The sequence below is a fragment of the Alligator sinensis genome, unplaced genomic scaffold, assembly GCF_000455745.1.
Source record: "Alligator sinensis unplaced genomic scaffold, ASM45574v1 scaffold849_1, whole genome shotgun sequence".
Taxonomy (NCBI): Eukaryota; Metazoa; Chordata; order Crocodylia; family Alligatoridae; genus Alligator; species Alligator sinensis.
The window spans coordinates 783,066-806,048 of record NW_005842271.1 but is presented as its reverse complement, the minus strand read 5'-3'; the positions used below and the strand labels follow the sequence as shown (position 1 = coordinate 806,048).

At 42.5% G+C, this 22,983-nt stretch overlaps 1 protein-coding gene across 1 annotated transcript in view; it reads right to left on the bottom strand.

The window, feature by feature from the left end:
- Nucleotides 1-22,983, bottom strand: part of LOC102368624 (calcium uptake protein 1, mitochondrial) — a 90,303-nt gene that overhangs the window by 46,078 nt on the left and 21,242 nt on the right. Inside the window, exon 4 of the mRNA XM_006027894.3 lies at nt 4,805-4,942. Within this exon, the coding sequence (XP_006027956.1) occupies nt 4,805-4,942 (138 nt within the window). The remainder of the gene's footprint in view (nt 1-4,804; nt 4,943-22,983) is intronic.

The window sequence follows — 22,983 nt, the reverse complement described above, 5'->3', positions numbered from 1 at the left end:
CCGGGACGTCATTCTCCCGCTGTACTCGGCCTTAGTGAGGCCGCAGCTGGAGTACTGTGTCCAGTTTTGGGCTCCACAATTCAAAAAGGATGTGGAGAAGCTTGAGAGAGTCCAGAGAAGAGCCACGTGCATGATCAGAGGTCAGGGAAGCAGACCCTACGATGACAGGCTGAGAGCCCTGGGGCTCTTTAGCCTGGAAAAGCGCAGGCTCAGGGGTGATCTGATGGCCACCTACAAGTTTATCAGGGGTGACCACCAGCATCTGGGGGAATGTTTGTTTACCAGAGCGCCCCAAGGGATGACGAGGTCGAATGGTCACAAACTACTTCAAGATCATTTCAGGCTGGACATAAGGAAGAACTTCTTTACTGTCCGAGCCCCCAAGGTCTGGAACAGCCTGCCACCGGAGGTGGTTCAAGCGCCTTCATTGAACACCTTCAAGATGAAACTGGATGCTTATCTTGCTGGGATATTATGACCCCCGCTGACTTCCTGCCCTTTGGGCGGGGGGCTGGACTCGATGATCTTCCGAGGTCCCTTCCAGCCCTGATGTCTATGAAATCTATGAAATCTATGTCTATCTCTCCTGAAGTGGGGGGCCCAAAACTGGATGCAGTACTCCAGCTGCGGCCTCACCAAGGCCAAGTAAAGCGGGAGGATGACATCCCTGGTTTTGCTTGAGATGCATCGGGAGATGCACGCCAGAGTTTGGTTTGCTTTGCCAGTCACAGCATCACACCGGTGACTCATTCATCTTGTGGTCAATCAGGACCCCCAAGTCTCTTTCAGTCATAGTGCTAGGAAGCGTAGCACTGCTGAGCTTGTAAGTGTGTTGAGGGTTCTTCCTACCAAGGTGAAGCACCTTACACTTCTCAACATTGAAGGCCATCCAGTTTTGGTCAGCCCACCTTTAGAGCGTGTCCAAGTCAGCCTGTATACCCAGCCTGTCTTGTGGTGCGAATGCCCTCCCCTATATTTGGTGTCATTCGTGAACTTTGCCAGTTCACATCTGACTCCAGATCGTTAATGAAGTTGATAAAGAACACCAGCCCAAGTACCAAGCCCTGAGGGACTCCACTGCTCACCCTGCACCACACTGATTTGGTCCTGTCAACTAGCACTCCTTGGATCTGACCTTGTAGCCAGTTACCTAGCCATCAAAACATAAGATAATCAAAGCCACAGTTCCCCAGATTAGCCATGAGGACATTGTGGGAAACTAGGTCAAAGGCTTTCATGAAATCTAGATATATGACATCCACATCATCTCCCTTGTCCAGGGCTCGAGCCACTTGGTCATAGAAAGAGATGAGTTTGGTCAGGCAAGACCTGCCAGTCACAAAGCCATGTTGGCTGGCCTTCAGAAGCTTGCCTTCTGTTAGTCTGGTGTTGATGGATCCCTTGACAATTTTATTTAGGATTTTTCCAGGAATGGATGTCTGACTGATTGGTCTATAATTCTCTGGGTCATCCCTCCTCTCTTTCTTGAAGATAGGGACCATGTTGACCCTTTTCCAGTTTTCCGGGACCTCGCCAGAGCACCATGAATTTTCAAATATCTTTGCCAAGGCGGGTGCAATGATGTCTGCCAGCTCCTTCAAGACTCTTGGGTGCATTCTGTCAGGGCCCGCAGACTTGTGAATGTCCATATTCAAGGTGTTCCTTTACCTGACCCACATCAATTTTGGGCCCACCACCTGCTCCCAGGCTGGTTCGTGTCCTGTCTGACAGTGACACCCTTGGAAGGGTGAAAAACTGATGCAAAAAAATCATTTAGGAGATTGGCCTTTTCTTCGGTGTTGGATGTCAGCTGCCCTCTTTGATCCCACAGGGGCCCAATGCTATCTTTATTATTTTTTCAACTTCCCACATTTATTTTGCAACTTTAGTGAAGTCCACCTTTCAGCAGTGTTGCTGATGTATAATGCATTTTACTTGCTTGTGCTGGTAAAGGCCATAACTTCTATGAAGCTCAAATCTAGTTCTTGAAGGATGTTTGTTCCCAATGTGGACAGAACCCCGTTTGGACTTCAGTAAAATGAGCTTTGTATAACCGATGGAACTTATGGCTGCTATGAACCTCATATTTCAGGCCCCCAGTTTCTTCCAGCACAGTCTAGAATACTTTGATTATGATCTATCAAACTACAAAGAAAATTTTCCATCACTATTTTTCAAGCTTTGATGAATACAGAATTGCCAAGGATAGCAAACTCACTTATGGTAAATTCATAGGTTCATGGATGCTAGGGTTGCAAGGGACCTCGACAGATCATCGAGTCCGACCCCCTGCCTCGGCAGGAAAGAGGGCCGGGGTCAGATGATCCCAGTCAGATGCCTATCCAGCCTTCTTTTAAAGACCCCCAAGGTAGGGGAGAGCACCACCTCCCTTGGAAGCCCATTCCAAATTTTAGCCACCCTTACCATGAAGAAGTTTTTCCTGATACCTAGCCTAAATCAGTTTGTGACCATTGTTCCTTGTTACCCCAAGAAGTGCCCTGGTGAACAGAACATCTCTGATCCTTTGCTGTGTTCCCCTAATGAATTTGTAGGTGGCCACAAGATCACCTCTCAGCCTTCTCTTGCGGAGGCTGAAGAGGTCCAGGTCCCTCAGTATCTCCTCATAGGGCTTGTCCTGTAAGCCCCTAACCATAGGAGTGGCCCTCCTCTGGACCCTCTCAAGTCTATCAACATCCTTCTTGAAGTACAGCACCCAAAACTGGACGCAGTACTCCAACTGCGGTCTGACCAATGCCACAGAGGGGAAGTATCACCTCTTTGGTTCTATTGGTCATGCATCTGCTGATGCATGATAAAGTGTGATTAGCTTTGTTCTTGATTTTGTCACACTGATGACTGAACAAAGACATGTAAATAGAGTCGGATTCCATTTTTTTTCCCAGAAGCCCACAACATTTACAGAGTGAGAGAGACAGAAATTAACACTAACATAATGGGCTAAGTCAGTGATTCTCAACCAAGGTGCTGGGGCACCTTGGGATGCCCTCAGGTCCTTTGAAGGGTGCCCTGAGGTGTGAGGAGATAAGGGAGGTGTGATGAGATAAGTAGATCAGCTAAACAGGTATGTGCAGGCTCAGTCTTGTCCCTGCCTGGATGATCTCAGTCCTCCAGTGTCCAGCCCCTTTGCAAGGAGGTTAGTACTATAATATATTAACTAATTTTTTAAACTGGTGTCACTCAATTCACAAAAATTATGGAGGGGTGCCTTGAGCCTAGTGAGGGTTGCCTCAAGTCCAAAAAAGCTGAGAACCACTGGGCTAAGTCCTCCCACAAATTAGAGCAGATTTCCATGCTGGGGTTTAGACAGGGGCCAACCTGGTTAATGTGGCAAGTTGAATAACCTAATTATAATAATCCCCTAAGAATCTTTACATCAGAAAGAATTATTATAGTCTGCTGTACCCCAGGGCTTGAAAATACTCCAGTTCTTCCAGCACAACCCTGAAGCCAGGCTCAGAGAGAGAAGCAAGAGAGACTGGACCACACTGGCTGCGTACCAGCAAAGGATTTCCTATACCATTTGGAGGCTGCTTTAAGTGGCAGGGTAAAGTGAACATTAAGATTGGCCTAAATCTGGTCCAATATTTCTTAAAATATTTTGCATCACAAAAATGACCTAAAATAATTAAGAAATAAATGACAGTTCTATTGTTATAAGGAAGTGCTTTCGAATCAGTCAGGCCTACTAACCAAGGAATCACAGGTCTTTCATCAGTTCCCATTTAGGTTAATTGCTATGTTCACTAACCAGTTAATCAAAAAAGGAGAACTATCAATCTTCATAGGAACAGGTATGAAATTCTAACACTGCAGTAATTTACCACCCCATGCTTTCATGATCAGATAAAGGATGCTCTTTCATTTTAAATGTTTTATTCTAAGGGCTTCCTCTTCAAATTAACTACTTCAGAAACTGGAACCTTTACCTCTCAAAATTATGAGTCTAATTCCTATCATTTATTTTTCATATATATTAATAATAAAATGATAAACTACTCAGTCATGTTAGACAATTAATCCAAGGTCAAGTCACTAGATCTTTAGTGCTTATTCAGGCTCTGGACAATGGGTGCTCTCCAGCAGGGGCCTTAAATTAAAAGGTGACATTTGTAGCACACACTTTAAAATGTGCATCGGTCTCATTACATATGCACCTAAATGATTATCATTGTGATCCTGCAACTGTAGCACACATACTTCTGGTTAAATGTTCTTCTTCTAGGAAGTCAATGTGTCTCCTTTTACTGCTTGAACAGATTGCAGGAAGTCTAATGCATTCCTCCTGGAAACCTTAGGCTCAAACTCATCTATGCCACCCCTTGGTTTGAAAATGGAAGCCACTTCCTAAGCTTAGATCGTATAAAATATGAAATACCCAAGTTCCTTTGTTTATTTCTAGCTATCAAGTCTTGTTTAACTTCTCAAATATATTTTAGACGAGGGCTGTCCAACTTCAGTGGGGCTGGGGGCCACAGTGCGCAGGCCATATGTTGTGGGGCAGACCCCTGGAATCCCCCTTGTATTCCCCACTGAGCAGGCAGGCACTACCAGCAGTGGCATAACCTCCTCCTGGACCTTCCTATGCCATGCAGGCCCCTTGGCCCACAGGCTGCCAGATGAACAACCCTGTTTTAGACAAGTAAACCTCAGTGGAAATAAACATAAGAACTTTAAGAGTGAGTTGTTGCAGTATAGTCACACTTTGGCTCCCATTCCCAAGTGCAGTATACCATGGGTATAGCCATCAGAGGCTTAATCTTCCTCTGTTCCCCAAACCACTAACCTCTCCATCCTGAAAGTGTTTCTTGAGCTGCTTCAGCATATGAATAAGCTTCTTGGACTGCACTCCACTGTAAGCCAGCAGCATGCTACCAAACTGACGCTCAGTGATCCGCCCATTCACAGGGTCATGCCGTTCAAACTAGAAGAGAAAATCAAAACCAACAGCACAATATTAAAGCAGAATTCCATTTCAGTAGGAAACAGATGTTTTATTCAGGATGGACATAAACATCTACAATAAGACAGAGGTAAATGCTGTTAGCAGGACTTTGTTGAAGCAACTTTAATTATGTTGAACATTCCCATCTCCATCAATAAGTGAGTATTTTTTCTACAAGTGAATGCCTTTTGGAAATGCCTTTATCTTCATCTACTTGTTCCACTACACAGAGGAAAAGCAGGCTGGCTGGGAACAAACAATTACAATTCAGGATGGATAAATCTAATAAAAGCCAAACCAGATTTACTACTTAAGAAAAAACTTCACGCTTGAGGTAAAATTTGGCATCACAGGTTTCTAAGGGTACAAGGTAAAAGTTGAGCAATGCTATACACTTCATGCCACATGCACCAAGTCTTAGAAGCATCACGGAGAAACCAAACTGCTGCTAGTAACACTTTCTCACATTATGCTCCTGCACAGATACACGAATAAAAGCACATGTATGCAATGAAAAAGTATTTGTGTTCTGAAGGGCTGGGGGAAAGAGGGAAGGGAAGGAAGACATAGTTTGGTGGTCAATAAGCCAGGAAGAAAAAATCTTCCTTACAAGAAACAAAGTCTTTCATCACTCCACCCTCTATCCCATTCTAGTCCAAGTTCCTTCCTCACTCTCTTGATCTTATCACAAAGGCCTTAAAGCAACACAAACCAACAAACAAACCAACTCTCCAAACAAACCAGACCCACCACGAGTCTACAAACCATCACTCTGCTCATTCTGATGGTACATTTTAAACATTTCCTTCCAATCCCTTGCTGAACTTGTCTATTTGGATTATAAACTGGTTGGTGCAAACATTACTGTAACAAGAAAGAAGAAAAGTAAATGAAAACTTACTCTGTCAGTCCTTTGACTTAACAAGTTTGTTAAAGTTACCATTTTCCTAGTGAGTAAATGCTAGTAACTTTGGACAATTTGATGTCTGTTAATACCTGTGCAGGTAAAATCAAAACGATGAATTTGTCTAATTCTCTAAGAGCTGATGCCACAGAGTAAAAATCCACTAGACTATTAAAGCAAAGTAAAGCCAGCAGCTATCCCTTAATTTCCTTGTTCCACAACAAACACTTCCATTAAACATCTCTCTCTCTCCCTTTAGAAGCCCAAGTAAATAGACTTGCTGCACATCATGAATGTTAAGCTCAAACTATCAGAGCCATGTATGTATATATGCCTGGGGGAGGGTGCTCTTTGCCCCATACTCATCTTAGCAGCCAGTTACATTTAGGTATAGGGCACCAGGCCTCAGCTAAAGGAGCCTGTTCAGGCTGTTTTTAAAAATTTCATAGGTTCATAGGAAAGTAAGGCTGGAAGGGACCTCACAAGATCATCTAGTTCAGGCCTCTGCCAAAGCCAAGACAATCTCTGACTAAGCCATCCCAGCCAAGTATGTGCCCAACCTGCTCTTTATTCTATTTTTGTTTCAGAAAATCAAAAAAAAGAAAAAAGAAAAAAATGGTAATCATGCTTAACTACTCTATTTTGAGGGGGATAACTCAGGAATCTCTATATCGGGGCAGGCAAGATATAGCCTGTGGGCTGGATCTGGCCCACCAGGCAATTCCACCCAGCCTGTAAGCACCCACCAATTAATCGTACCCCACCCAGCCTGCACGCCTTGCTCCCATCTTGGTGCACAGAAGGACCTGGCCCAGCCAGCATGCAGCTTCTGGGGGGGGCTGGCTCCTGCCACTACTGCAGCTGATGGGGACCTGCTCAGCTTCCCCATCCTCCAGCAGCTCCTCCTTGTCTCCCTGCTGAAGCGCTTGCTCCAGGCAGCAGGTAGGGAAGTGGAGGGTGTAGGGGGAGCTGCGGTGGGGGAGCACTGCAGCTGGGCAGGGGTGGGGAGCATGGGGCTGGTAGGGCCATCCCTGCCCCCCTCCTTCCCCACACACACTCCTCCAATGGTGCACATCCTCCACTGCTGGTGGCAGCAGCAGCAGCAGCAGCAGCAAGCAGGGACCCTCGGGGCGCCCCTGCCCAGGAGTGCGCAACTTAGGCCAGTGTTGCACATGGGGGCAAGGAGTGCAGCCTGCCTGGCCCACCTCTATTATGCTGGGCTCCTTGTGGCGTGTGTGCAGATCCTGGCATTTGTGTGCCACCGGGGGAAGCCCCACGCAATGGAGCCAGCTGCATTCCCCACCACGTGCAGCTGCTGGGACTCCACCAGAAGTGACGAGGAGCTCTGCCCCAACTTCTGTGGTGGCAGGGAGGGGCGAAGGCAGCTGACTCTGCCGCTTGGGGCTTCCCTCCAGTGGCATGCAAGTGCCAGGAACTGTACATGCGCTGCGAGGAGCCCAGCGTGATAGAGGCAGGCCAGGCAGGCTGCACTTCTTGTCACCATGTCCAGCTCTGGCTGGAGGCAACATACCCTATGCCCCCCCCACACATCCCCACACCCTATACACACACACACACCCCAATCATACCCCCCACACAAAATACAAGAGTAAGACTTTATTTTTGACTTATTAAGCAGTCACTTCTCTATACACTATACAAACACAAATCATGACAAAAATATTTTTTTTGTAAGAAAATTAAAATACGTTACAGTGAATGTTAGACTTTTAGCATATGATTTAGTTTTTTTCTGGTTCAGTCCCCCCCTTCCCTCCCCAAGGAGTACTTCTGCGGGAAGGAGAGGGACTTCCAGTGACAAAGGTCAGGGGGCAGGACTTCTTGTCCCAAGACAGTGCCCAGGGGGCAAGGCGCCTGTCAAAGGCCAGGGCTACCCTTGTGGCCTTTGACAGCTTACCAAAACGCATTGTGGCCCTCCAGCAGAAATAGTTGCCCAGCTCTGCCCTGCATAATTCAAATTGGCCAGAAAAATTCTGCCTCAACTCCAGACTCGCCTACCAATTTGAAGTCAGTGGATTTTAGAGGAAAGGAACTATGTCATACTTAAGATGGAAACTCAGTCTCAGTTACAACTTCTGTAGAACAACTGATGTTGTTCTACAATGAAGCTGTCTTCCCTTGGAAGAGAACTCAAAATTGATTTTGCACTATTCTGATTGATTGTTTAACTCTGTTCTCTCTCTACCCCATTACTGTTCCTAATTACACATCAAACACAAAAGTATGTGACCTTGCCAATTGAGTCAGCGCGGGGAGGGCAGGGAAGGTAAAAACTAGAAGCCCTATTAGTTTCAGTATTCCTCCTTCTGGAGACAGGATTCTGAAAGCCACTTGCTATTTAAATCAAGATCTTAATACCTAGTGTTCTTTAGTTACACACATACCAATAAGGCTGCTTGTAAACAAGCTATTGCTATTTGCATGGTAATGAAGAGTTCTGGATAAATAATTCATAATAAATAATTTATTTGACTGATTTAACTGCTTTTTAGGATCACAAATTGTCTGCAAGGTGATAAATTCAAATTTAATTTGAAATTTACCAAGTAATTATTGGCCTACAGCTTGGTGATGAGCAGTTTGAGCAAATTTGAACTCTTTTAAATTAAATATATTGCCAACATGGATTCAGTTTCTGCATTTCTGGTGTAAATCTCACATTAAAAATTATTCTTTGTAATATTAATTTAATTAACTAATTATCAGGGCAAATATTCTGGCTGTTGGATAATTAAATTTTGGAAGGCAATATAGCTCCTGCCTAGAGGTCCAAGCAAGAAAGGCGGTTCAAAGAAAAAAATTCCAATTTGACCTAGGAGATCATTCTTTTCCTCTGAATTTGAGCAAGCTGTGCATTATTTGAGAACACGCACAACCTTGGCTTGTAATACAATAATAATCACCAAATCAACTGTACATACCAAAAACATTACATCCTCCTCTCCTTCAGTCTTGCAGGTGTCAGGAGTCAAGGTGGCAGGCCAGCAGACAAGCTGCCCGAGCGCCTCCAGCTGGCCACAGTTAAAGTGCTTGGGTATGGTTGCAGCATATGAACAGCAGCCCTTGCAATGCTCTGTGCACTTGCAACAAGATAGGTTTCCTTTCTCTCTAGTCACAGTGCTCTTGACTTGGTTGTTCAGTCCTAGTTCTGATTCCTGATCCTTGGCTTCTCTGTTCCCTAGTCCAGTTCCTGATGCTCAGCTCTCAGCTGAAACCTGTGAATCTTTTCCTAGCTCCTGAATGAACCTCTACTTAGCCAGAACCCTTGCCTAGCTCCTAGTCTCTAGTTCCTGTCTAGCTCCTATTCTGGTTTATGACCCTTTAGCTCTTGAACTCCCAGCACTGTGTTCCTTAGTTTCGCACTTCCCAGGTTTGTGCCCTTAACCCTGACACTTGGTCCCCATGTCTGGGTCATACCTGTAACAACAAGAGAGTAAGGCTTTCATTTTTACTACATATGAAAGAGTTTTAAACCTGTTAAGCTGAATTTGAATTGGTAGTATCAGAATCAGAACACATATATAGTATTAATTTTTAGTGCTATTATGACTTACACCAAGAGATCCAAAGTCACCCTTTTAACTAAGAACTAAAGAAATCTTACTGGGAAAATCATGATTAGGCACATCAATCAAAGTCACCTTTTTCCATTATCACTTTTGGACTGTTCCATATTGTCCAGGGCAATTATCACATTATTATTAGACAATTCTTTCTCCCATGGTACAAGGGTCTCTACCACTCCTTGACCAGATACCTCTTAACAGGAACATATAGAAAAGATGCCCATGGTTCAGGATTACTGGGTCATACTCCGATAAACCAGGTAGATTAAAGACAAACCCCCCAGTTTTGCTTGAGTTTCCATGGCTTGCTTTGTTTTAAAAACAGACCTAAAGTATAAAATTAGAACATCTGAGAGAGAAAGCAAACAAATGTACAAGAGGTGAGGAAGGGTGGGATTACTTTAAAAATAAGTGAAAATACGCAAATTTAAAATTGCAAGGTTGTTTCTGTTCTGTGCTAAACACAGGCAAAGCAACAAACAATACTGAACTCAGACTTCTGCCAAATTATTCTGCTCTACTGCTCTGCAAAAGGCTTTCGTAGTATCTTTTCTGATTCAAAGTGCTCTATGTACTCTAAGCGCCCGTTCGTTTACAGCTGTAGAACACTTTCTGCTTGCTTACTGCACAATAAGTGTAACTTCTGTACTTTGCCTCCATGTCTTTTTGGACATCTAAGTGATGATGACTGGGAGCTTTGTCAGCTTCAGCTGAAGGTGACAAATCTATAAAAGGCTTTCTTCCAGTGTTATTCAGTTAAACAGATATTTTGGAAGCTTTTAGATAATTTTAAGCAGTCTTAAGAAAAAACAGTTCATACACTCAATTAGATTTTTCTTTCTTCATATGTGGAGAAATAGCCTATTTTATAGCATCACAGTCATCTGTACAGTCTCCCAGGAAAAACAGGGAATGAGGGGCGGGAGTTCTACTATAAACATAATTTTTCTTAAAGCCTTTGTCTCCAATATGTTTTAAAGAAGAAATAAAGAAACAAGACTGACAGTTTCTTCTTATCATAGTCAACCGTTGAGACCAACAACATTGTGGTACAGACAGTAAAAGAAAGAAAGAAAATAAGTATCTGATTAATAATGGGAAAGAGAAGTTACAGTTTTTCTATAGCTAGTAAGAGCTGGTGTGAGGAAACTACTAGGGAGGGAAAACACTGAACTAATATGGTTCTTTTGGGTCCTAAAAACACGGATTAGCATTCCTCTACTTTCAGCACAAAGGACTGACCCAAAAAACTAGATAGAAGGATGTCCTATAGGGAGCTAAAAAACATGACAGATGCCCTGTTACCCTGGATAGCCATGGTGACTAGTTGTTTTCCACCCTCTGATAAATGTCAAACATAGATGCTGTGTATCTTTGTTCTAAAATTGCTTTGTCCTGACAGCTCATGACTAACAGTGTATTTCAGGTTATAAATCAAGACTTGGATCCCATTTATTTGTTCTGGCATATTCTCCACATTTAAAATGCATCTTTCATAGTTTGCATTGTAAAGTAATATAGAGAAACACCCTAGAGAAACGCAGTACTGATTCAGTATCTCTAGAACACTTTCCACCATTAACCACTTGGTGCCAGTAGTCGCTGGCATATGCCTCTACAAGAAATAATGCATAATAATGTTCCTACTTGCCCCCTCAATACTCAGTGCACTTGGGGTGCTGAACAAGCATTATATCCTGAAATACAGTAGACATTCCAAGAACTTCTAAAGGTTATAGGATGGAAAATTCAATCTCCTCCTTACAGAAGGTTAAGATGAGAAGCCAAGCAAGGTAGCACATTTTCAAACTTTGGATACTACGACTTCACTGTTCAAACCCCAGTATTAATTAATATGGCCAATGCAGTTGTTTGAAATGAGTTTAAGTACATGTTTCTGTATCTGATGAAGATTTTGGGCACCTTAATAGAGATGCTACAACATAATACAGAGCACTTTAGAAATTATACAAATAGGGGAGAGTGGAGACTTAGCTTTTTAACAGTATTATTGGAAAGAAAACCAAAGAATGTTTTTCTTAAAAGCAGATTTCACCGATGCATTTTTGTCTTTGAGGAGTACCCGACTAGTTTATTAAAGTAGTTTTTAGTGGGAATGAATCTGACTGTCAGTAACTAAACTGGTTGATAGAAGTATTATTGATATTACTACAAAAAGAATCAAAACACTAAGATATAAAAACAGCTTCACTGCTATCATTACATTTTAAAAGATATTACAAATACATCAAGAAAAATGACAGAAGATAACCCCATTTTCTATGTGCTCTCATAAATTATTAATTGTCATATTGAATGAAATAGTTTGAATGTTTGTAAAGGTTGCCCATTAGCCAGTTTCAGGAAGAAGATAGGATTTATCTCCTTATCTAGTTCTTTGTTTTGGGACTACGTGAAAAATGTCCTGACTTCACTTAAAGCCTTAATTTAAATTGTATCTTTTACAAAGAAAGCAAATATCCTGAGTTCCGAGACATCAAAGCCTAGGGCCTTTTAACCAGACTGGTTAAAAAAAAAAAAGGGTATTTACAGTGATATGGAAGAAGTCTCCCCAACAGTAATTTAAAATGCTCAACAAAGGTAATTTCAAAAGAATCTGTTGAGTAAGATCCGAGCCCAAATTTGGGAGTAGTGACAAATTGAGTAGGAGGAGCCCACTGACGGCAGCTCACTCAATAAAAACCTGTAACTTACTGTCCCAATTTGGAGGTGACTTCACTTGCAGAACAACGAAGGAAGAATCGCAAGTGTAGCCCGGACCAGATTGATCACCTGACCCAACCTCTCCGTGAACACGAATCTCTTAGTTCACGCTGAAGCTGCAGAGCGCCCGAAAGGGACTGAAGGAAGGGGACTTAGTCCTATCACTGCTGAGCCCAGCTCATTGAATCGTATTGCTGAGGCCAGCCTATTGAACCGTACTACTGAGGCGAGCTCATTGAATCGTATTGCTGAGGCCAGCCTATTGAACCGTACTACTGAGGCGAGCCCATTGAACCGTACTACTGAGGCCAACCCATTAAATCGTACTACTGAGGAATGAAACAATATTTTGGTATTTGGCTTCTCGGAATTCTAGGATTGTAAGTATATTATGAAAAATAACAGTATTGATTCAAATTTAACTTTTAGTTGTAATTGTAGTTGTTTTTGTAACACTAATTCTTATAGCATTGTTTGGGAAGGAAGTGCATTCAGAGCATTGTTTCTGATATATGTAATTATTGTGTTTTTAATGTTTGTGGTATTTCTTAAAGCTAAGCAGTGTTATATACGTAGCAAAGAATTTTAAAATAAAATTGTGTTGTATGAATTAAGTGTGTAATCATTGTGAAATCGTGCAATCAGCTAACTACTCCCCCAGCCAGTGCATCAAAACGAATCAGTAAATTGTGTGGGATTTTCTCTATTCCATAACCCACTAGAGATTAATATGAAGGTAATCTTAATATGAAGGTCTAATATGTAGGTATTCTTTAGTTTGATTTAATTAATTGTCTGAATTTAAAAGCATAGCTACACCCACTCAAAATCTAGGTGGATAAAAATTACAGCTATTAAGCAATATGTTAAGCAGCATAAAGATCATGATATTAAATTTCATTTAATTTTACAGTTCAACTGCTATATGGAAAACAAGACCTTACAGGATGAGAAAAACTGTGGCCACCTGGAAATGATCTGTTTTTCAGATACCTTCCCTTGAATAACTTTTGGTAGCAAGATAAGCAAAGGAATCTACCAAAGACTTTTGGACCCCTAATTCTTTACCTCTGGGGTTGGTTGTTCTTGGTTTGTCCCAGAGGCATTTACCTAAGAAAAAACAAAATGTCATCCTTTGATATCACCCAGACCAAATCTATTTAAAGATGCTAAAATTAGAAATATGTTATTTAAAGTGCTAGAGCTTCCTAAATATGGACACTAAGAATATGAATACCTTTTCTTCCTCCTTTCTGCTTCCACCAGCTGTAACACTTCCTCTTGCCAGGAAATTAAGTAGCTCTGGTAGTTACACAACCATCTGTTATCAACAGTGGGGCACATTCCTTTAGGGTCCTAAGCAGCTGGGGAGGTGAAGACTATATACTCCACTTTAGATTTAAGCCTTCTCAGCTGTTAAATAACATGCTATAACAGTCTGGGACTACTGAATTTCAACCTTTCTAAAACCAAGGGAAAGATAGAAAAATTCCTTAAGTCATCCACATATATTCAAGAGCTATAAACCAACCTATGTTTGTTTCTAGGATTACAAGTAGGTAAATACACAATCATATCTTTTAAAATAGAAAGAAAGAAATAAAAAACTATTTACCATTAGAGTTCAAAGTTAATGTGGCAGAACACATTGTTCAACTGCAATATGCAAGTGTTGCATAAAAGCAGTTTCATCTTAAGTTGTTAGCTTTTTGTTTTCCCTCCAGACAGTCTGCCTTTAGGAAGGCTCAATTTCTATTAGTTCCTCAAGGAAAGATTTCTCATTTCAGCCTTCTCTACTCCTTTTAAACATACCTTAGCAATGTGAAAGAATAACTATAACTATAAAAAAACCTCAGTCTTGAGATGCACTCTCCTGAGATTTCAGGTACAAAGAGCTATTTAAAAATCAAGAACAGTGCTTTTTCACCATTTCTTTTACTTCACTGAAACCAAACAGATTGAACTTCTGTTATTCAAAGCATACACAGAGCCTGCAGTTGCTGGGGAAGAATGTTTGTGAATTAAAATAGGAAGGCAAAGGGGGAACTATATTATATTACCTTACTGAGAGTGCAGGAACGAGTCATCCCAATGCACAGGAAGACTAGCAAGTATGGTAGAAGACCAGCTTGGCTTAGCAAGGAACACTTCAGTAAGCTAAATCACGAAAAGGAAGCTAATAGGAAGTGGAAAACTGGACAAACAACTAGGGAGGAATATAAGAGTATTGTTCGGGCATGTAGGGATGAAGTCAGAGAGGCCAAAGTGCAATTAAAGTTGCAGCTAGCAAGGGCCATGAAGGGTTACTTCTACAAGTATGCCAGTAACAAGAGGAGGATCAGGGAAAGTGTGGGTCCCTTGCTGAATGGGGAGGCAACCTAGTGACAGAGGATGCAGAAAAGGCTGAAGTACTCAATGCCTTTTTCACCTCAGTCTTCACAGGCAAGGTCAGCTCCTAGACTACTGCACTGGGCAGCAATTTAGGGAGGAGGTGAACAGACACCTGTGGCAAAATAACAGGTTAGGGCAGGGGTGGGCAAAATACAGCCCGCAGGCCAGATGTGGCCCACGAGGCCATTTTATCCAGCCCATGGGGCCCCTAAAAAATGCAGAAAATTAGTATTTCTCTGCCCTTGGTTCCTGTCAAAAATGGCAGGATTCAAGGGCAGGAGGACCCAGGGGAAGCCTCGTGGGCTCCAACAACAGCAGGGTCTGCCCAGCCCTGCCCCCCCCAGCTGGAAGACCCTGCCAGGGTTTCTGGCCTGGGAGCATGTGGCTGCCCCACACCGGAACCACAGGCAAGCTGGGGGGAGTGGCTCCTTCCCTGCCCTGCCCTGTGGCAGGCGCCCCGTGCTGCAGCTGCTCGCAGCCTGTGTGGGACTGCCTGTGCCTGCTCCAGACAGCCCCGTGTGGGCTGTGAGCACCTGCAGCAGGGAGTGCCATCCATGGGGCGGGGCCGCTTTTCCCCCTGCGCTCCTTCCCTGCCTGGAGAAAAGTGGTCTATCACCTGCCCTATGGCTGGCACTCCCTGCTGCAGGTGCTCACAGCCCACACGGGGCTGTCTGGAGCAGGCACAGGCAGCCCCAGGCAGGCTGTGAGCAGCTGCAGCGTGGGGCACTGAGCAGGAGGCGGGTGAAGGCCTGCTTCCCCCCCACCCATGCTCAGCACCACCTTGTAACCCAGCCCCATTGCCAGGCTGACAGTGGGGCGGGTTACAAGCTGGTGCTGAGTGCAGGGAAGAGCACCCCTCTCTCGCCCTGTGGCCGGTGCCCCACGCTGCAGCTGCTCACAGCCTGCCTGGGGCTGCCTGTGCCTGCTCTGGACAGCCCCACGTGGGCTGCAGGAGCCTGCAGCAGGGAGCGCTGGCCATGGGGTGGGTGAGGGGCTGCTTTTCCCTGCGCTCAGCACCAGCTTCTTCCCTGCCAGCGAGCAGGGGGTTGGGGCTATGTGCTGCCCTCAGCCTGTACCACAGGGCTGGGGGGTACTGGGTGTGAGTGGGCGGGGAGCCAGTGGGAGCATGGGGTCCGCACCGGTGCCCCAGAATCAGTGCTGGCGGGGCCCAGAGCAGGGTGGCAGGAGCACGGGGTCCCAGCTGGCAGGGGCTCTACGGAGCCGAGCCAGCTCCCCCCTCTCCCTGCTGGTGCAGCGCAGCCCAGCTCCACAGACCCCTGCCAGCCTGCACACCGCTTTGGGCCCACTCCTGCTGGCCCTGGGACATTGGTCCCAAGGCATTGGGACATTGGTCCCAAGATGGTGACCAGGGGATGGAGCACCTGTCAAGGAGCGGGGCTACCCATGCGGCCCTCGACAGCCTGCCAAAACTGGGTAAGTGGCCCTCCGCCTGAAATAATTGCCTGCCACTGGGTTAGGGACTACTTAGGAAAGCTGGATACACACGAGGGTGTTGAGGGAGCTGGATGACGTGATTGCAAAGCCACTTGCCATCATCTTTGAAAACTCATGGCAATCAGGAGAGGTCCCAGATGATTAGAAAAGGGCAAATATAGTGTCCATCATTAAGCAAGAGAAAAAGGAGGATCCAGAGAACTACAGACTCACGTCAGTCCCTGGAAAAATCATGGAGCAGGTCCTCAAGGAATCCATTTCTAAGCACTTAGAGAAGGTGATAAGGAACAGTCAGCATGGATTCACCAAGGACAGGTCATGTCTGACCAACATGATCACCTTGTATGATGAGATGACTGGCTCTGTGGATGTGGGGAGACCAGTGGATGTGATATGATAAACCTTGACTTCAGCAAGGCTTTTGATATGATCTCCCACAACATTCTCACAGACAAGCTAAAGAAGTACAGGTTGGTTGGATGAATGGACTGTAAAGTGGATAGAAAACTGGCTGGATCATTGGGCTCAGAGGGTAATAGTCAATGATTTGATGTCTAGCTGGCACTCAGTATCAAGTGGAGTGCCCCAGAGGCCAGTTTTTTTCAATTTTCTTCATCAATGACCTGGATGATGGCATGCACCTTCAGCACATTTGCAGATGACACCAAGCTGTGGGGAGTAGTTGATATGCTGAAGGGTAGGGTTAGGATTCAGAAGGCACATCTTCTCTGAAGCAGACCTATAGGTATGCCTGGATCAGAGAAGCTATATGATACAAAGGCTGCAAACAGATATCACCTTTATCCTAGGATAAACTATTTTATCCTGGGATGAAGTGCATCATAGAGACATTCATGTTCACTGTCCCAAGATACATCCTGAAGAAGTTTCCCAGATAAGAGGTAGTAACAGTTTATCCCAGGACCGTGCATCATTGAATCAACAGCAAAAAAGCAGCAGTGCATTCAGAAGTTGCTCACTAAACTCTGGTTAGAAAGGTGATGTGTGTAAACACCAATCCAGGGATATTTCTGTTCCAAGAGAAACACAGGCACAACTTATCCAGGGACAAATGCAACATCTGTTCCAAGCCAAAGAGTAGTAAGATATCACCCTTCAGTAGGTAGAGTTTAAACCAAAAGCAGAATCATCTTTGCCAAAACAATCAAGACCCTAAAAACCTGCATCACTGAAGCAATAAGAATGCATTCAGTTGTAAAGCAACACAGCATGATGTAAATAAACATATTTGATTTTTCTTAAAATTAACACAAAAATAATGACACCTTCCAAGCAGTTTGTTGATTATCTGCCAATTACAATTCCCTAAAAGTAGCTAAAAAAAGATATTCTTTTTTCAGAGAGGGAACCCAAGTAGCTATAATTGCCTTCAGCCAAGATATTCTAAGAGTCCCTTTTTGCCTGCAGCTGTAACTCAGAATTACAGGTGTGTGTAAACAATAGATCTATATTGTTGACACCATCTGTTCCCACTATTCACCATCAATTACTATATTTGCTTTGACCATCTCTTGCACCAGGCAAGTTGGTGCATCATTTTCTATTAGGACAGCTAGAAGAAGGGATATAAAACTTAAATCATGGCTCTGTGTTGCCACTACAAATAATAAAGGTGGGGGGGCGGGGTTTGCTGTTCTTGGGGGCTTTTTTGTTTTTTAAAGAAATGTATCATTGGTAGAAAGCACAGTAGCAGCAAATTATAAATAAAATTTAGAAGGATGGCTTCCACCATGATGCCCAAGCGATAGCACTATTCAGTCATTTTCCATTGTTTAGTGCTACACAACAAAAAGTTCAGAATAGGATCTGAAGGCGCCTCCCCAACACAGAGCAGATTGGGACTGCAAAAAAATACTTCTGATCAAACAGCTTTAGGTTGCTTTTGTCTAAATGAAAAACCAGTGTGACCTTCCCACGCATCTTGTGCTATGGTCAAGATAAAATACAACACAGAAAGCCAGACAAGGGTGTGATGAAGAGCGTGTGTGGAGGGAGCTGCGAAGAGACAGGAGGTAGGGAAATTTTAAATAATGTCACTATAGAGACTAGCTTGAAAGACTATTAATTGGAGTTTACACTAGCACTTCACAAATCTCAAGAGCAACTAAGATACAATGCTGAGTGAAGAAAAAAAAATGCCATGAAACCCCCAAGGTACTATCATTAAGTGATAGCCTTTCCAAGCTGTCACTTTACATATGGTGTTGAGGGAATTCTTGCAGATACTAACAGCAAAATAAGTAGTAATCTCCATTGTTCTCTTGTCACAATGATGCCAGAATAGAATACTAAACAAATAGGTAATTAAGGAGATTTTTCAATAGTTTCCATACAAGGTGTAGAAGGCAAAACCACCATTGTATCAGAGTGCCTCAACAAAATCAAGATAATAAGCCAAAATCTCCCATTTCCTAAGCTACTTTGTACTGCCAAGTGTCTTTAAACTATCACTGGAAGTCTCATTATCTAAGGGGAAAGTATCAAGGCAGACAGCTATACTGCTTCTTGAAAATAAATAAATAAATCACCCTGCTGTGATCCTCTAGCCCTAGAGATTTCCCACGCCTCAGAGCCCTATGGACTGCAGCAGCTGCGATCCCAATGGTCTGGTGGTTTCTTGGAGGAGACCCTGCTACATGTGCAAATTAAAGCTTGATAGCAACCAGCTATAAAGTTAGTACATGTTGCTGAGGTCTAACTTTAGAGCTGTTGGAGCTTTTTATTATGTGACAGCTACTTTGCATGTGTAGCTGGTCTCCAGGTAATTGCGCAAGTAACCAGTTATTTGTGCAATACCTGCAATATGTAGAGGGGTCCCGATTGTCATTACAGGTTTCTGAGTACAATGACAAAGCTCAGAATGTCTTAAGGCAGTGAGAACCAGCCTCCCTAGCAGGCCTGGCACAGGGTAAAACCTGCACCTCTCTCAAGTGCCAGTCCAACGGCTTTCTCCTGCTCAATCTGTTGCTCTTTCTTCCTGCCTCGTTTTCTACTCTGCTTCCTGCTCCCTGCCAAATCTGTTGCTTTGCTTTCTGCTCCCTGACTTATCTGCTGCTGTGTTTCTTGATTGCCATGTGCCACACACAGAGGCTGCCCCTTCCACTTGTGGTATGTATCACTGGTGTTTCATCCTTGCTTTAAGTCATTCATATAGAAAACTCCACATTTACACTGGAAATATAAATCCTGATGTTTAGGGTCACTAACCAACTTTTAAGTAATCACATTATAAATAATTTTTTTCCATAGGCAGATTACTTTTTCCACAGGCAGATTACAGAAATGTTTCCTTTTGGCATCTGGAAATCTCCAAACAAATGGTTTTGAACTCAACTAAACAAAAGTGAAAAAAAAATCTAACATATGAGTAAGTTAAAGTGTGGCATGGCAATCAGCTGCAGCTTTGATTATTTATCACTATCAGGGTACAGGTGACTGAGACAGTAAAAGGCTTCTATATTACATTTGTAAAAACAAAACTATGGATATAAAGTTTCTGCTTGATCTTTGAAAATTGTTATTCTCTATGTACTTCATGTATCATTTCAGAAAGTCACCGTTATAGTGTGTAAATGAATAAAAGAATAAATAGTGTATTTCATATATAAGGCATTCAAAGCCATTCTGTAAAGCAGTAAAATACCTATCAATAATAGACTGAGACCTAGGAAGAAAAAAACCTTTAAATTCTCAGGAATAGTTTATATTACTGGAAATTAGAACTGGTTTTACAGAGAAGACTGGTGGTCCAGGGTAGTAGTCTTATGTCTTATTTTTACAAAAAACACTGGAGGGCTTTTAATCCCCCCACCGTTGTGCAGTCAGCAGGACTTGGCAGATGAGTTCTTAGTTCAATATTTCTTCTACAGGATAGCTTCTCTAGCTGCCCAGGAGCTATACACTGAAAAACATCAGCTCAGTTTCTGCTGTGAGACTTGTATGACTTTCTTATTCAGTGGCAAGAGCACTACCTAGCATGCCATATGAACAGCCATGGAATCACTAAGCATGAAAGCATATTATAACATAGGACTACCGGCAAACGTCTGAATTCCTTCAACTCCCACACCAAAATGCATTTCATAGTTACATCCATAGTTACTACTATGCCACTTGCCATTGCAAAAATACTGATGTGTTTACTGCACCAGCATATTTTAAACCCCCACAAAAAACCAGGAATATATACTTTTGGAATGTGTGTGTGTGTGCCAATTTTAAAAAAATGAAGATGAAAAACCACGAAATGTAATGGTTACATAACTTATTTCAAATATCCAGAAATTCCAGGAAGAAGTGCTGCCAGAGCCTGTGTTGATTGCTAAATTTTCTGCAGGTAATCTGTATGCTTCAAAAGTAAAGTAAAACACCTGTTTGCCCCAAATACTGCAGTCCCTTCACATTCTTGTAGTACTGAATATTTAAATGCATGTATTTTAAAAAGGGGTTTTGATTTTCTAGGAAGATGTTCCTGAAAAATCACAAGCGAGCTACATGCCTAAAGACTTATGCATACTTTCCCCCCCTCTTCTGCAAATAAGAATAAGGAAAAAGCACAAAACATAAAGAAGTCCTTAGTTTAAGTGGAAAAAACCTCAGAGAATATCCCTCAACCAGAAGCAATATAGGAGAGCTAATTCTGTAAAATGTTCAGGGTGTGAGTAGAGATACGGGGATGACAACATAATACAACACCAAGTCACCCAAGCCAAGAGTAACAAGGATTTAGAAATATCTGACAAATTATAATTTTTGTACCATTAACTAATTTTTAGGGCAATAGCCTGACTTCTCTTTAGAATAGTATTTGCCCAAAGCTTTATTTGATGAGCTATAATACATTATTTATTTGCAAACCACTGCAAAGCTGGCTCTATTTACTAGTCTGAAGAAGCAATCAGTCTGGAGTTCTGTCATGTTACATATTTAGCTATGTATTAAAAGGGAAAAAGGCTTTCCTCTTTTTAAGAAACCTTCAACTTGCTTTCCAAACAGAAAAAGATTTAAATCATATAGTAGTAATATGTTCTACCATTTGTAAAGGTGCCAAACTATAAATAGACAGAAAAAATTGAGATAGAAACAAAATATCTAAATGGTATTCCATCTCTTTAAAATAAGTCTCTCTCAAACACATATACTGATAGTTTTCTTTTTTCGTTATATCTACATAAGTGTGAATCAATATACTGAAGCTATATATACAAAACATTTGATTTAGTAAGTAAAGATCAGACTATTTTACATTGTCTCTCTTAGATTCACCATACTAAAAATTCACTATGAACTGGTGAACTGGATTAAGAAGGTTAGTAGGCTATTTGGTAAAAATCAGTTGGGGCCATGGCTGGATGGCTAAGGGAAGATAGCTGAAGCCTCAAATAATGGAGAAGGGGGGAAAAAAAGGAGGGGGGGTGGGATTGAAGAGATCAGACATTGGGAAAACAGAAACCCAGACTGGATTGGATGATGCAGTCATCTGCCTGCTCCGGAGCCTGAATAGTTAGTGGGACATGACTGGAGCAAATAACTATTGCCTTTGCTAATCAAGGAGTGCAGAAGACTTGCTTTTTGCAGCCTCATCTTATCTTGCTATTTTATGTTGTCCCTTGCATTGATGTACATAGCAGACACAAAGCCTATTAACTGATTTCAGTAAGTATTTGATGGTGCCCTTCCAGATGATGACAAGCACGACTGAACTCTCAGACCCTAAACTCTCATTCAGAAATACAAATTAAAATAAAACATTCTCATTATTTATTGAACACCAAATGAATAGCAATAATTTAACCCCTCGTCTCCCAAACTGAGAACTTCAGTGCCTTAATTCCAGAATGAATGCTTCATTTGGAATATTAGGATCAAAAAATCCTCACAATACCAACAACAGCAGCTGAAATACTTTAAATAAAAAAAAAGGAGAATGAAGTTTGATCTAAAGCTCTGCAAAAAAATTAAGCTATTTCTTGTAAAGGAAGCACTAGAAAAATTCTTTGAATGCCTTCCATTCTTCACACATTCTCTCCCTGCACCCTGGGACCAGTTTAAGTACCTCTATAGTATGAGGGTTAAAAAAGAAATGTACATTTGTCAGTGACAGTGAAATCCTGGTGGACGCTCTATGTTTGACAGATGCTTCTGCCCTATCACTGACCTTGGCATCGCAGTGCAGTCTATGATGGAAAGGAAAATTTAATTCCAGCCTCTAGCAGTTTTCTAGACTTCAATGAGCAATTTAAAAGGTTATGTAAAGAAATGCTACAGCTTAGCGTTGTATTCATGCATAAAAACTTTGTCTGCAAGAATGATTCTTAGCAAGGCTCTTCTCCCACAGCTGTAGAAAGGAGCATTTGGGAATTGATGTGAAGGATGGAAGGAAGAGAATGGAGGGGTTGAGAAATTAGTACTACCACCACTTTAAAAACAGCTTGTTTTGACTCACTAAAAGGAAATATTAAATTAAATGGACTGCCTGGGGGAGAGTGGCAGGACAGACAATGGCAAAAATGCCACATAAGTGCCTAAAACCCACAGAAAACCCCATGAATATCAATGGGAGATGGGCACTCACCTGCCTTTTTTGAGATTGACAAATCACCCTAATGAATGTTTAGTTAAATTTAAATTAAATATGAAACATGGAATGCAACATTTTCTTTAAATACACTTAGTGGTTCAGAAAAAATTATATGCTCCAGACTTCATCAGAACACAAAGTCTTCAACTGCATCTCTAGGGGCAAAACAAACCACTAGTCTACATTTATTAAACATGGGGACCGTTGTTTACAACAGTCTTGAGTGCTTTTTCTGATGTAGAAGCTTTACCCTAATACACTTTTGTCAGAATAACAGTTAAAGAAAATGGGCAAGAAAAAAGGGGACCCCCCCCCCCCCCCCCCAAAAAACCCTCCCACCACACCAAAAAAAAAAAAC